This window comes from Petaurus breviceps, unplaced genomic scaffold (genome assembly GCF_028583685.1).
Source record: "Petaurus breviceps papuanus isolate PSGF00001 unplaced genomic scaffold, PetGlider_PUasm1.0 90879, whole genome shotgun sequence".
Classification (NCBI taxonomy): Eukaryota; Metazoa; Chordata; class Mammalia; order Diprotodontia; family Petauridae; genus Petaurus; species Petaurus breviceps.
Genome location: NW_027187368.1, coordinates 4178058 through 4193609, shown reverse-complemented (window position 1 = coordinate 4193609; position 15552 = coordinate 4178058). Strand labels below are relative to the sequence as shown.

The 15552-nt window shown below is 37.6% G+C and overlaps 1 protein-coding gene and 1 pseudogene across 1 annotated transcript in view; both read right to left on the bottom strand.

Annotated features, from left to right (window-relative positions):
* Positions 1 to 208: 208 nt before the first annotated feature.
* The window catches only part of MEGF9 (multiple EGF like domains 9), a 122212-nt gene continuing 106868 nt past the window's right edge, over positions 209 to 15552 (bottom strand). The window contains exons 4-6 of the mRNA XM_069073809.1: positions 9548 to 9691; positions 6795 to 7064; positions 209 to 5070 (exon numbers count right to left, since the gene is read on the bottom strand). Coding sequence (XP_068929910.1) covers positions 4619 to 5070; positions 6795 to 7064; positions 9548 to 9691 — 866 coding nt within the window. The 3' untranslated portion in view covers positions 209 to 4618. The remainder of the gene's footprint in view (positions 5071 to 6794; positions 7065 to 9547; positions 9692 to 15552) is intronic.
* LOC138150472 (protein disulfide-isomerase A4 pseudogene) lies at positions 10917 to 14909 on the bottom strand (annotated as a pseudogene).

Genomic DNA, 15552 nt, shown 5'->3' with positions numbered 1-15552 from the left:
TAAGTATGTTAATATTCTCTAAATTATTTTTCTGAAATACAGTTTTATAAACACACACATGTGTATACATACATACATATATATACACACACATATGAAGAGCTCAAAGCATTCATGTTGTACGAAAACCAATTAACTCCCAGTTGGGGGCTTATTAAATTAAAACATATTTTGACCACATCTTTTAAAAAAGGGCAAAAAGTCAATATACAATAGGTACAAATTATATACATTTATTTTTAATCATTTTAAATAACACTCTTGTATAAATTCTTTCATATATTCAAATCATACACATTTTTAGAAATTTATTTTGAAGCTAGTACAGTAAATGTGTGAGACATCTTTGTAAATCTGCATTAGGATTTTAGTGAGATAAAGAGAAGTTCATTCATTGCTTCAGAGAGACATTTATCACAATAGATTGACTGGATGACTGGCAGAGCCCTTGTACCTTTAAATCAAATTTAGTTTTAAATCATTAAGTTTGACTTAGGCTTGGGACCTGGCTTCATGTCTTTTAGTTTTATAAGTTACTTAGTATGTATAATGGTTGACTTTCATCTGATGGAATAAGGATGATACAATTACAATAGCCTTGAAAAATACTTTATTCAACCACTGATACCTTATTGATCAAAAGCCTTTGGTTCCCAGGATATTGTTTGGTTCTTTCAGACAAGTTCCTATTAATTAAAATGACTCTTGCTTTCCCCATGGACAGACATCAGCTAATACCCAGAGCGCAGAATTTCATCCCTGCAAATAACCCCCCTGTTACTGATCTCTCCACCCCACCCTGCCAAAGAAGAACAACCATCTCTCCATTTACAAAGGATTTTTGGGAGACTTGTCAGGGTTTCTTTTCCTTCTCTGGATTATTTTCACCTTTCTGCCCTACCTATCTAAAATGTCTTTTAGAACTTTTCCATGAATTGGTGAGTTTTATTTTCTTAATGCACATGAATCAGATGATACTCAGTGTATAATGGTAATTAATTCAAATGATGATACATGTTCCTTGATAAAGAACTATCTTCCTTGAGGGATGGAAACATAGATCAACATATCTCCTAGGAAGTACCCTCACCTCTACCTTTAAAGTCCCAAACTAAATGTCCTATAGTGCTAATTTCAATTCAAGATGCAAAGTAAGGATCACTGCATTAGGTCCCTGATTAAGAGGAAGAATCCTAAACAAGATGTCAATTTCCTAGGATCTCTGAGGCCAGAAATGGTGGGGATAATAGACTTATATATGTGGTATGATTTAAAATCCCCAATCCAAAAATCTTTCCCTTCTATCTCCAACATCCACTATCCTCTTTTAAAACACAAACATGTGTTTATGGTTAATATATTGAGTCCCTAAAACAATAGAATGAATTCATCAATGAAGGAGTTCTCTGGGAGTGGAAAAAGTCAGTTATTTGAAGATTACTGGATATTTGGGGTCCAAAAGGTCTAAGAGAACAAAGAAATGGTGAATGATATTCAGCAGAACATGGAATGCCTTGCATATAGTAGACACTCAGGACAAAATTGATCTATTTGGCAATTTTGCCTAGAGATGATTTATTTGGGAATCTACTTCCTGAAATGATGATAGAGGTGGAAGAAATAAAGTCATCACTTGGTAGCAATCAGCATCTGCTCTTTTCCCAATCAAATTCACATAAGGTAGTTTTATCTGTTTTGGTGATACACTAAATCCTAAAGATTTCTAACATCTGGATCCTTCCAACCATTGGGTTTTCCAAATCATGTTCATTGTCCTATAGTTTATGAAGATATTTTCCCTTATAGGAGTTGATGTGCAGAGAAGTCATATTCATTTGTTAGTTTGTAAAATTATAAACTCCAGGGCTTATAACTTTTAAAATTGGGGTTTTTGCACACTATTGCAAGTAGTGGATCATATTTAATTGATTATTATAATAAAGAATCATTTCTAAGAGCAAGGCTAGGGGATACTAAAACATTAAAAGACATTTCATTGGCTGGAGTTACACAAGATGAGGTGTGTAGGGGGAATGGAAGTAGTAGTTGATAAGCACTTTCAATTGTTTACAATTCCTTTTAAAGGCTTTATTCTAATATCCATACGTGGATAAAAGTCCTGATTGCCTGGATCAAACTTTTAGATGCCTAAAATTCACCTTATTTCCTAAGTAGCTTAATTTTATTAACAAACACTGAATTTCTCTGTCTGTTTTAAAAGAATATAAAATGGCAAGGTAGACATCTTATTAGTATCATAAATAGAATGAACATCAGTTTCAGGGAAGTCCAGCCATAGACTGGAGCTCATCAATGACATGTTCCTCTAAAACAATAGAACATCATCACAGATGGCTTCAACTGTCTATGCAAGTTCCCCCACTTCTGTGGGCCATGACTGAATGTAGAAATTGACCATCTGTTCTCCCCCCAAGCAACTGCTATTAGGCCACAAGCAGTAACCACAACTATGTTATTAGTAACCACAAGCAGTTGGTACCAGACTAGGTACCAACTAAAACATCAGCAAAGTCAAGGGACTGACCTGGAAGACCTTCCATAGAGTGGTATCTCAGTGCTAGATTTGAACTAGCCTTTGACTCTGATCTCATTTAGAGAAATAAGTCCGCTTGAATTCCTCTTTTGACATACTGTTCATTCCATATTGCTTATTGATACCAGTACTTAGAATAGCAGAATTTCATAACTAGAAGGGACCTTAGAGATTAAGTAGCTTAATTTTCTTATTCCATAGATAATGAAATCCAGGACCTTTTTCCTCTATTTCCTGCTGCTGCTTCCTATACCTCTCAATATTTCTTTTAAAAAGTCAACTTGATTGATGGTTTTAACCTATGCCCAAATGGCTTATGTGCAGTTAAGACTTTATTTTTTTGTAATATGCTTTGAGACCTGGTTTCCAAGTATGCATTATGTGTTAAAGTTGGGACAGTGCTTGGACACCTTGCTGCATAGCTACTTCATACATAATGTCATTTTTGGAATGGTGTGTGAAGAAGGAATGGACCAATACAAGTTCTAGTTAGTGAACACTTTATATCCCTCCAGGTCCAGTCCCTTAAAGCTGCACTAGGCAGCATGAGAAGTAGAAAGCCTATGAAAATTGGACAGCTTATTATATGTCAACATAAGCAGATGAAAATTGGCACAGTGGACCAGCATTTGAGTAAGAACATTTTTTTTGAGAGGGGGAAATAAAAATATAGACATTTTACAGACAGGAAGAAGAAGGGGTACCTGGTGATGTGACAATAACCCTTCATTTCTTTTAAAATGAGGATTCCACCATTTTCTTCGGAAGACTACCATTTACATCCAGGAGACTACTAGCAAAATGAAATTTATGTATCAACTACCATTTTACATGCATCTCCATGATGTAAAATTAGATGCTTACAAAGAGTGAGATAGAATCTCATTAAGTGAGAAGTGACAAGATTTTGCAATCCAAGGTAGCCTTGACTTCAGACTCTACTGAGCCTTATTTTCTTGACTGTATTTAACTATTCACATCCTTTTAAAGTCAAAAGGTCGGTAATTCTAAGGCTGAATTGTAGAGAGGAGAGACTGAAGGGTGAGAAGATAATAGAAAAGAAATACTCAACCTCTTTAAAATTGCCCATGACATCCATAGAGGAACTTAAAATGATCGATATTCACCAGAGTCCCAGCTCCAGCAATATTGCCATCTATTTTACAGTATTTTAACCAATTCTTGTATTTTCTTTTTTACAATGCCACTAATTTCTGCTGTACAAATAAATTCTAGATGATAAAATATGACATGTTTTTTTTTTACAAATAGTTACAAATGCAGTGTTGATAAGATATGCTACATTATCTATATACACATTGTTTCTAGGAAGGCTGGGGCATTGATAACAAACTGAGACCCTGAGGGGCGCCATCAGCTTCCTCATTGTGGATACTGCTTCATTCTCTCTTCCAGCCCAAGAGTCTCACCCTGCACTTTATTACATCACTAGGTGATAATTCATTAAGAAGAAACTTTCCAAAAATCTCTTTAGGATTCATTTGTCCTCGATTCCAGAAACAATAAAGAACTGCTTATTGCAATGCTTGTGGCTCATCAGTTTTTTTTCTCATTGAAATCTCTCAGAAGAGTAAAACCGAGATCCATCCCTGCCCCACCTTGAAGAGAAATGTGTATTAGGAATGTATATGAAGACTTCCAACAGTCCTTTTCCTCCTAAACAAACATCAATAATCCTGTGGCAGACTGGTTGGTGGACACTGGCTTCCCCAGGAGCTTCTCAGGAAGTTGGATAAGAGATTCACTACAGAGTTTGGTCTTGCTACACACTCCTGCATGGCTGGGTACAAAAATATATTTTGCTTCAAGTCCTTAACAATAATGAATTCTATGGATCTTCTTGGGGAAATGAAGTATGACAGGTTGAAGGCATTACAAATTTTTACCTGAAATTTTGGGATGCACTACACATCTTTGCTTTTTCAGTAAGCAAGGCCAGGCTCTGCCCCTGGGCACCACTGCTGCTGCTGCTGCTGCTGCTCCCTTCAATAAGCACTGTAGTTTTAGCAACACTAGAGCAATTTGGTTCACTCTGTTCAGGTCTTAAGCTTTGTAGTTATGCATGGGAGTTGTGAGTGTTAGCTGTCCATTGGGAGCCACCTCATTGCCATCATCTTCCAGTAAGCCAGACACATCAGCATTGGGGATGCTGTCATGGTAACTGCTAAAGCTGATGTTGTCTTCTTTCAGTTCAATGGTCCAAAAGGGGGCATTGAGTTTTCGGTTTTGATACTCCCTGTATGTGTACACAGCCCCCACAAATCCCATGAGCAAGACCACCACAATGATGATGACTGTCAAAATGATGATGTTGAATTGAGTCCATGATACATCAGCTAACGCTGACGTGCTATTTTCAGAAGATCCTATTGAAAAGATAGGCTGCAGAGTGTTGGGGGTAAATGTACTATTTGCAACTGTAGTGGGTGGTGATGTAGACAAAGTGGCATTAGAAACCAAAGTGGTAGACCCTTCAGTTGTAGTAACGACAATTTCTGAAAATAAAGACAGAAAATGAGTAATGAAACAGACTTATCTAACTTTGGAGAAGACTATAAAAGATCTCTACAAGAGATCATCGAACAAAGGATGTTACGGTATATATTAGCAGATGTGGAAGAGACCTTAGAAGGCATCTACTTCAACTCTTTTGTTTAGTAAATGAGGAAACTGGGAGTTAGAGAGGTTAAATAACTTGATCAATATTACACTGCCAGAATTTCAATCCAGGTATCATGATTCCCAGTCTACTACTCTTTCATAACACTGTACAAAAGAGTACTTATCAATGCACTAATATTAAAAAAGGAAAGAATTATTTAAAACAATAAGTATCATGATAAAGGCTAGGACCTCAAAACCTAGGACAGAGTGTTACATGCATGGCTGGCATCTAGTGTGTAGATATATCCACCTTAAAACCTTCAGAATTCCATAGTAAGTATCTTTCAAGATTTCCTTTGGTGGATTAGTATAAATTCTTCTAAGTCAGTGAGTATGTCATTACTGAGACCTAAGGTGACTTCTTATTTTATACATGCAAAAGAAGCTTTTGTTACATGATAACTTATTTTGAATAGCAGAATGCATCATGTTCTCCCATCCTTACAGCTAGGAAAATAATATGGTGTACTTGAGAGAAAACTGGACTTGAAGCAATAATAATTAGGGTTTGGATTACAGCAGTCCCACAGTATAGCCATGTTGCCTAGGACAAGTAATCTAAGTTGACTTAAATCTCAGTTTCCTTTTCCATAAAGTGAGGGTAATAATTACTTGTACTTTGTAACTTTCATTCTTTGACTCTCAATTTCCTCATCTGCATAAGGCTGTCACAAGCAAGTACTTGCTGAGTTGTTACATAAATACAGGAGGCCATTATTTTAATTATTATAATAAATACTAATGGTGATAATGACAAGAAGAACTCAAAGTCAGCTCCTGGAAAGAATGCTAGGACGTCAGTGAAGTGTGCTAACTATCAAACTCTAGTCCTACTTGGAATGAACTTAGATGATTGCTAAATGCAGTATGAAACTATAAAAGAACAAAAGATAAGAAGAATGAGAGGATATCTTAATTATTAATATGGAAACAATACAGGCCCAAATGGAAGTGTGAAAACTATACAATGATAACCTGAGTCCTAAAACAGGAATCAAATTTCCTAAGTTTAGAATGGAGGTTTAGGAGGGGTGCAAACAAATTAGAAAGAAGGGACATCCCTGAGCAATTATCTGACAAAATTCACTTTGGAAATCTATGAACATAGAGAGATGCAAAGCTCATTTTGCTGTAGCCAGTGCTCAGATAAGCATTTAGTAAATGGAAACAAAATTTTCCCAACTTAGAAACAGCAGTCAAAGATGCGCTCATTTTAGGATCTCCTCTTGCTTTTGAGGAAAGTCATAGCAGTTGAATGTGCGAGAGACTCTCTGAGGTCTAATCCTTTCATTTTTATTTTCCACGCTACTGTCCAAATGATGACCACAGGTACACAGGATATTCAAACTTCACATCTATAGATATTAAACTTGCAGAAGCACACCTTCAATTGAGGGGAGCAAGTGGGAAGGGACAGTAGTGGTAGAAATAGGGAAGAGTGTTTTTGGAGCTAGAGAGGAACTATGGTTGATTTTGCAGTGAATAAGGCTGAGTGGGCTCTTCCTGAAGGTGTTGCTAGGAGGCTTAGAATTTATACTCTTAGCTGAGGGTTTACCTTTCTTGATGCAGTTTCCTTTGAGGTCTTTGACATAGCCTTCCCAGCAGTTCTCACAATGAAAGCCAGTAGTATTATGGAGGCAATCAATGCATTCCCCACTCTCTGGCTTGCAGATCTTCGGAGTTTTAATAGAGTCCACATGACCACCACACTCACACTTCAAACAGATGCTGTCAGAGTTGTAATAGCCATTTTCACAGGCATTGCAGTTTGGACCTGTGTAACCCTCTCTGCATTGATCACATTTAGGTACCAATTCCCCAGGATCTAAAAGAAACAAAATATCAACATGCTTTAAAACGTAGGCCTAAAAAACAACAAAAATATTGCTAATCCTGAAAAACATTTTGTTTTGCTTTTTACTAATTCTTCCTACTTCCTACAGCTCAATAGCAAGAGACACATAGTACAAAATTAATGACATAAGTATTAATTATAATACACGAATTCTAGAATGGCTCTATCAATAATTAGTTATGTGACCTTAGGCAATTCAGCCCCCTTCTTTGGTCCAGCTTCACAGAATCACAGAGTTGGAAGGTTGAAAGGGACCTCAGCAGTTCAGCTGTCCATCTCATACCCGAAAGGAGGCCCCACTATCACATCTCTGACAAGCAGTCATCAAGCCTCTCTGAGGTGCTAAGGAGGGCAATAGATCCCCCTCCAAGGGGCAGTCCACTCCACTTATGAGACTCTCTAACTGTTAGGGAGTTCTTAATATCAACCTAAGTTTACCTCTTTGCACCTTTGACCCACCGTTCTTGGTTCTTCCCTCTGGGATGAAATGAAATAAATCTAATGTCTCTTCCTTATGATTCTTTTGCATTTCTGAAGATAGTTTTAATCCCACCCCCAACCACCTCCCACCCTCTTACATCTTTTTTTCAGGATAAATGTATCCAGTTCTTTCAATTGGTCTTATGGCACAGACTCAAGGCCCTTCACCATTTGGGTTGGACAATTCTGCACACTTTCCAGCTTATCATCAATGTTCTCTTTAAACTACAGTACCCCATACTGAACACAATACTCCAGGTGGGATATGACCAAGAGTAAAGTGGATTATCATCTTGTTATTCTGAGAAGCCATGCCTCTATCACTCTTGTCTAGGATTGCATTAGCTTTTTTGGCTGCCACATAATATTGCTGACAAATGAGGGAACAGGACGAGATGCTTTCTATAGGACCTATCCATTCAGCCCCAAAGCATTTATTAAGCACTTACTGTGTAACACATCATGACACAAAGACTCTCACACTTTATCACATCCTAGCTTCTAAAGCCCCTTCTATTTCAAACTTTCTATGCTGCAAGGTTCCTTCCAATTCAAACATTTGAGGATTTAATTATTCTACTAGCTGTTTGGCTTCCAGGGAGTATGAGGGAGAAATCTGAGTTATCTATTTCAGTAGGAAAGGAATGAAATATGCTCAGAGAGTCTGAATAACAGCAACATATCAGAAGTACCTAATTAATTTTTAGCCCTCATAGATACGATAAAGTAGGGCTTTAACAATAATTGACAGAGTGATGACTGACTCCACAAACCATCTGCAAAGTCAGCTTATATTGAATAATACTTGGCAAACTGCCTGTTCCTACTAGATAATATGATAAAGGTTTCAAAACTTAAAAGCAATTGACAATGTGTATGTGGATTCGTGTTAAATAACTGGGATAGACTTCCATAGTTTACTTTGGCATAATAAAGAAATTAGGAAGGATATAACAAGTTATCAGACTAAAATTTCATTCAGGCCAGAGAAATGCTTCCAAGGCAGAGCTCTGACAGAGGAACCATTAGACATTTTGTAAGCTTAATGATATTACCCATAGCAAAGTGAGAATATCACCTAAATAAATACATGTCTGGATAAAATCATCCTGTTATGGCAAGTTAATGATTATATGAAATCATGCCTATCCCATATCTGTACTCATTTCAATGTCTGAATTTGTCATGGTATTTTAGAGTTAGAAATGGAACAGTACACTTCAGGGGTTATCTATTCTATTCCCCTTATTTGGCAGTTGAAGAAATTACAGTGGTAAAGTGATTGGTTATATAGGCAGAAGAGGAAGAGTCAGACTCAATATAAGGGCTCTGGGTCCAAACTCAGCGCTCTTTCTTCTGTACTAGGACAGTTTTATATGGTCCAAAAAAGGAGTTTAATTGACCATTTAATAGTCAAACTAGTTTTGTAAGTTGGGTATATCACAATATCTGACCCTAAGTTTTCTTATGTGTACACTAAGAGGAATGGAATAGATAACCTCAAAGGTCCCTTCCAACTCACTGCGAACCTGTGATCTTACAAAACAGAAGGCTGGAGCTAGAAGGTGCTTCTTAGTTCACCCCCCTTACTCCAGGTGTGATATGACCAGGAGTAGAGTGATATTATCATCTCCTTATTACTGGAAAACATGCCTCTATTACTATTGGTGCAAAACTAGGAGGCAGGAGAACCATGGAGGCGATTTACTTTTTTTATGAGATCACCTTATACTTATACAGAGCTTTGAAGATACTGTATATACACTATCTCACTTGATATTCGCAATGACCTTGTAAAGTATTGTGGGGGCAAATTCCTTAAGATCAAGGACTCTGCCTAATTCATCTAATTTCTCTTTATCCCCAACAGTCCCAGAGTATAGTACTTCAGTGAATGGCTTCTACTGGGAATGTTAACTGACTACTACAAATATTAAACTTGTCTAGGACATCAGTTTATGGAAAAGCCTTACGTATGAAACAGCTGCCAGTAGATGTCACTGCTGAGCAAGGGCACCGAAGACATTTATGGACGGCAGTGGGACTCTTGTAGAAACCATCTTTGCATTCTTCACAATGGTTTCCTTTGCTGTTTCCTTGGCAGTTCAAACAGGTACCTGAAATAAATTATTTAAAAATGTTTAGAGGTGTAGGGACCTCTGGTTACATGGCCAGTTTTGTGTGTGTGTGTGTGTGTGTGTGTGTGTGTGTGTGTGGTAAGTATCTGAGGCAGGAACCGATCCCGGGTCCTCCCGACTCCGGGCCAGAGCTCTTACTCACTGCGCCACCTAGCCGCCCCTTTGACAAGCATTTATTAAGTGCCTACTACATGCCAATGCTATGCCATGTCATGGAGATGGGAAGAGAATAGTACTTTTATAAAGCACCCAGGCTGCATAATTAGTAAGTGTCTAAGGCCATATTTGAGTTCAGATCTTCTTGATTCTAAACCAGGATTCTATCTACTGTGCCAAAGCTAAACAACCACTGTCCTTAAATACCTCACCTTCTACCGTGTTTCCCCGATAATAAGACACTGTCTTATTAATTTTTTTGGAAAGAAAAACACCAGAGGGCTTATTTTCAGGGGAGGGCTTATGTTGTCCTGCCTCAGCTGTCCTCCGCGGCACTGCTCTCAATGGTGCCAGCAAGCAAATCACTGGGGAAGAACAGGATGACGTGCTCACTGCTGCAGCTCTGAGCGCGGCGTGCGTTTCACGGGGGGGGGGGAGACGGTGCATACAGAGGGTACCGTAATGTAGTGTGTAGCGCAGGGGATCACCTTCACTACAGTAGCAATCTCAATAGGGCTTATTTTCGGGGGAGGGCTTATTTTAGAGGAATCTTACACAGTAAGGGGAGGTCTTATTTTCGGGATAGGTCTTATTATCGGGGAAACACAGTACTATGATGGGGATAAGGTGAGAAAGCATGTACACAGATGACAGGATCATGTGATCTTACATGATAAATAAATACAAAGTAATTTCAGGGGTGGGAAAACAGTGATAAAACTGAAGGGATCAGGAAGGGGCTTTAGGAGGAGGCATAAGGCAGTGAGAAGGGAGAACATACAGGCATGGTTGACAGCCTGGGCAATAGTGCAGAGGCAGGAGATAGAACTGTGAACTTTTTTCTTGTACATTATTTTAGAGTTTATACTTTCATACTAATAAAGATTAACTGAACTTGACTGAGGGCTAGTGCTAGCCTTAAAAATCTGATTCTCCCTAAATATTATAGTTTACTGGTATAAATATACCAGTAAAATGAAATCTTTCTAAAAGGAAAGACATATATAGAAATACACTGAAAAATAATACCAATTATAAATCACTCATAGGTTGTACTTGAGCTAGATTAGGGGGAAAAGTATAGATTACATTCAGTCCAATAGGAGTTTGTTTGCTTCCGGGGATCTATTTGGGTGTGGAGGGATCCAGACCTCAGATATCACTGATGCAGGCTCAACTGTTGATGTGGAAACCCCCCACAAATGCAGACTGGCAATTCATCTGAAATTTATAGTTGAAGTTGGCATGGGGCACTGAGAGGGTTAAATTACTTACCCAAGGTACAAAGCCAATATGTGTCAGGGGCAGAACTTGAATCTAGGCCTTTCTAATTGTAAGAATGATGTCTACTTACTCTGCTATACAGCCTCTAAACAACAGCTAGAAAATGTCTGTTGATTAGCTTTAGTTTTAGTTCTAAACAGCACTTAATCCTAACTTTCAAATACATTACACTGCATAAGATTATTTATTTTTTGTTGTTGTTGGTCTTTATTAATTTGTTTACTTTTAGTTTGCAAGATTCATTACCACAATTCCTTGAGTTTCAAATTTTCTGTCCCTCCCCCCTTCCCCGCCATGGTGGCATACAATCAAGTATAGTATCTGCAAATATTTTCACATTAGGCATTAGTCAGGTTATAAAGAAGTATTGTAACAGATGGAATGAAGAATGGGACAGAGGAAACAAAACCATACAAGAAAACGAAAAAGAGCAGGTAGTTTGCTTCAATCTGGGTTCAAATTCAGTTCTTTCTCTGGATGTAAACATCTCTCTCCATCATGAGTCTTTTGGGTTTGACTTATGTCTATGGATTGCTGAGAAGAGTCCAGTTTATCAAAATTGGTCGTCACACATAAATTGTGTCTGTATTTGTGTACAAATTCCTCCTGGTTCTACTCTTCTCACTCAGCATCAGTTCTTTTAAGCCTCTCCAGGTAAATATGAAGTCCATCTGCTCCTCATTTCTTATTGCACAATAGTATTCCATAACATGGATATACCACAACTTGTTCAGCCATTCCCCAGTTGATGGGTACCCCCTTAATTTCCAATTCTTTGCTACCACAAAAAGAGCTGCTATAAATATTTTTGTACATATTGGTCTTTTTCCCACTTCTATGATCTCTTTGGGATACAACCTTAGAAGTAGTATTGCTGGGTCAAAGGATATGAAATTATTTATAGCCCTTTGGGCATAATTCCAGATTGCTTTCCAGAATGGTTGGATCAGTTCACAACTCCACCAGCAATGCATTAGTGTCCCAATTTGTCTACATTCTCTCCAGCATTTGTCATTTTCCTGTTTTGTCATCTTAGCCAATCTGACTGGTGAGATGTGGTACCTCAGAGCTGTGTTGTTTTGATTTGGATTTCTCTAATCAATAGTGATTTAGAGCATTTCTTCATGTGCTTATAGATATCTTTAATTTCTTTTTCTGAAAACTGCCTGTTCATATCCTTTGCCCATTTATTGATTGGGGAATGAGATTATTTATTTTCAATGATGGTCAAGTATATGGGGGGGATGGGAAGATGGGGGGGGGCGGAGCAGGATGAGTCAGGTAATAGATCAAAGCCATAGGTACAAATTCTAAGGAAGCCCTTTTTGGGGCAAAGGCTTTTCTACTGAAGATTGATTGTACCATCCTCTCCCAATCTTCAAATTCCCCTTTCCCATATCAGGGATATTATTTTAAGAAAATGCATCCATTATGATAAGCTGTTGGGCTATATAAATCCTGATCTGGCAAAGCCCAAAGGCTAAAGCTCAAACAATGGACCTTTGGGAGAGATTTCTGATATCCCAATAATTTTGGCATACCTTTTCCAGCCCTGTCTAGAAAAAAGACAAGCTGGCAGCCCTTAAAAGACAATCCATGGAATATTAAGCCTGAAATTGACTTTAAAGATGACATAGTCTAATCCTATCCTCATTTTCATTTTGATGGAAAGGAAACAGAACAGGAGAGGGGATGGGATCTACTCAAATTTACATAATCAGTTAGTGATGGCAAAAATTAAAATCTAGGCCTCCCAATTCTTAATCCAATGCATTATCTATTATATCATGACTCACAATCAAGAAAGGTGCCTTGAGGAAAGAATACCTCTTGTTTCTGTAGTTCTTTAAGGTTTATAAAACTGCTTTTGCAATATCCACAATAATCCTAGTACTGATACATGTATTTTGTTTATTTTATAGATAAGAAAACAGAGATTCTGAGTCACCCAGTTAAGAAATGTCAGAGCTTGGACTTGAACCTTCTGATTCCAAGTCCAGAGCTCTTTCTATTTATACTACATTGCACTTGCAATAAAATTTCCTTGGTCAGGCAGGGAAGAAGTTTTTAAGCAAGGTGTTCATTATTGGTCTAGTCCTTTAGGAGTCAATTGGCAAGACAGCCATATTTGATATAAAAAATATACATTGTGCCATAGTAAATGTTTGACCTGAATGGCATATGAAATCCAATCAGGCTTAAAGTTATGAAAGTTGCTTTATGTGCTGACTTGCTAATAATTTGTACATGGGCTCCAGAGTCTTTGCAAATATCACAATGCATTTTATTCAATAAAATAATTTATTCAAAATGTTATTAAGAGTTTCCAGAATAAACAGTATCATACTGTTATTCTGTTTGTATTATCCCTAATACCTTGCAATCAGAACCCCATAAAAACTATGACCTGAATACTTGCTTATGAAATATAGTGAAGTGAGAATGTCAGCACTTAAAACCCAAGGTATATAGGTAAATGACATCTATTAAAGAACATGCAAGTTTGTGGTGATTTTGATTTTTTTGTTTGCTTTTTGGTCCAGGCCTACAATTTTTATAGATGTGGGGAACTCCTTCCCTCAGTGAATGATGGCAACGGTTTTGGAGCTTATACTCTTACAGAGTTCCCAGAGGCATGGGGTTCAGTGATTTGCTCAGGGCTACAAAGCTAGTGTATACCAGAGGCAGAACCTTTATCTACCAAGCTGCTTCTCTTTGCAGTGGTATTCTTTCTTTAAATTGAGCACTATGAATAAGTCTCATTTTCTATCTACCGAAAAATTAACAGATAAAACCATTCATGATGAGACTATTCTTTAGCACACCAAATTAGAGGATGTTAAAGTTAGAATAGTTAATATTTAATAATAATAACTTTATAATAGAAAAAATTTAATGACAAAATTAGATGCATTTTCCTTAAATATTTGAACCATACTATTATAAGACATTCATGCCAGTTCTCTACCTGTAACACAATGTGAAATACAAAAAGAAAAAAAATAAAATATTACAACTGCTTCAACACCCAAACCCCCTTTGTCCACAAGGTTCATTTGGTTCCCCATTCTGCAACGTTTCACTGGAAAACTACAATGCATACAGAGCCCTTCCCTTCCTTTTCTTGGCCTTTAAAGCTTTTCTTTGGTCCTAGTCAGTTTTGTGTTGTGATCTTTTACAAATGCAATCAAGTACTCTAAATCTCTCTTCTCATTTTTCAGATTTAATAGGATTATTTCTGTCCATGTGAGGGGCAAAATATATGGTAGGAAAAGCTTCCACCTTGTAGTGGTTGCTAGTTACATCACCAGCGGTGACATCCATCTTCACTATAACCAGGTTTTTCTGGTGCTTGTATTTCTTCCATACTTCAGTATACACAGGCTCCAGCTGCTTACAGTATTCACATCATGGGGCCTAGAACTCCATGAGAATGTCTGACTTGGAGTCCATCACAAAAGACTCAAAAGTCTTACCTCCCACAATCATTTCAAGTCCTTTATTGTTTGGAGGCACAGGCTGAGATTTGATGGTTGCCTTTAGTTTTCTTTTTTTGAATGCCAATACGAAGCCTCGGAGTATTATCAGAATCGAATTCCTCTGGTTCTGTGGCATACATTTTGGAACCCACATCCAGGATTGCTACATTGATATCTTCACCATTGTTGCCAAGGCCCAAGTCTTTCATTTCTGAAGAGTCGTCATACTCATCAGCAACAGCAAACACATTCAGGCAAATCCTTTTTTTTGTTGTTGTTGTTGTTCAATATTATCTGACTCTTTGTGACCATGGACGATAGCAGGCCTGGTTCTTTTATCCTCCACTATCTTCTGAAGTCTGTCTAAGCTCATGTTCATTGTTTCCATGACACTATCTATCCATTTTATCCTCTGCTGATCCCTTCTCCTTTTGCTTTCACTGAAGTCCATAGCAACTTTCAAGACTTTGTTCCTCTAATACTGAGTAGCAGCTCTAAAGTCAAAACTGGAGTTCACAGCATAATAGAATACCATCAGAGAACATGTAACATATCTCTTGGCATTACTGGAAGTTATTCAATGACCAACTAACAGCAGAGCATGCTTCACCACACGATCCCTGATGGCATCTCCGTCAGCAGGTTTCTCAGTTATCTAAAACATTGATTTTTTTCATTCATACTTAGAGTAAAATTTTTTTTCTAGTTGCATCATAACCAATTTTTCCAGAAGATACATTCAGGAATTTTGCAACTTCATTGTTGAAAATATAGTGGAATTTCCATCTTGTTGATCACCAAATGTTAAGAGTTATAATGGATCCTAGAGATCATCTCCTGGGGTGGGTAGGGAATCTGTGGCTTCAAGGCCACATGTGGCTTTCTAGGTCTTCAAATATGGCCCTCTGACTGAATCCAAAC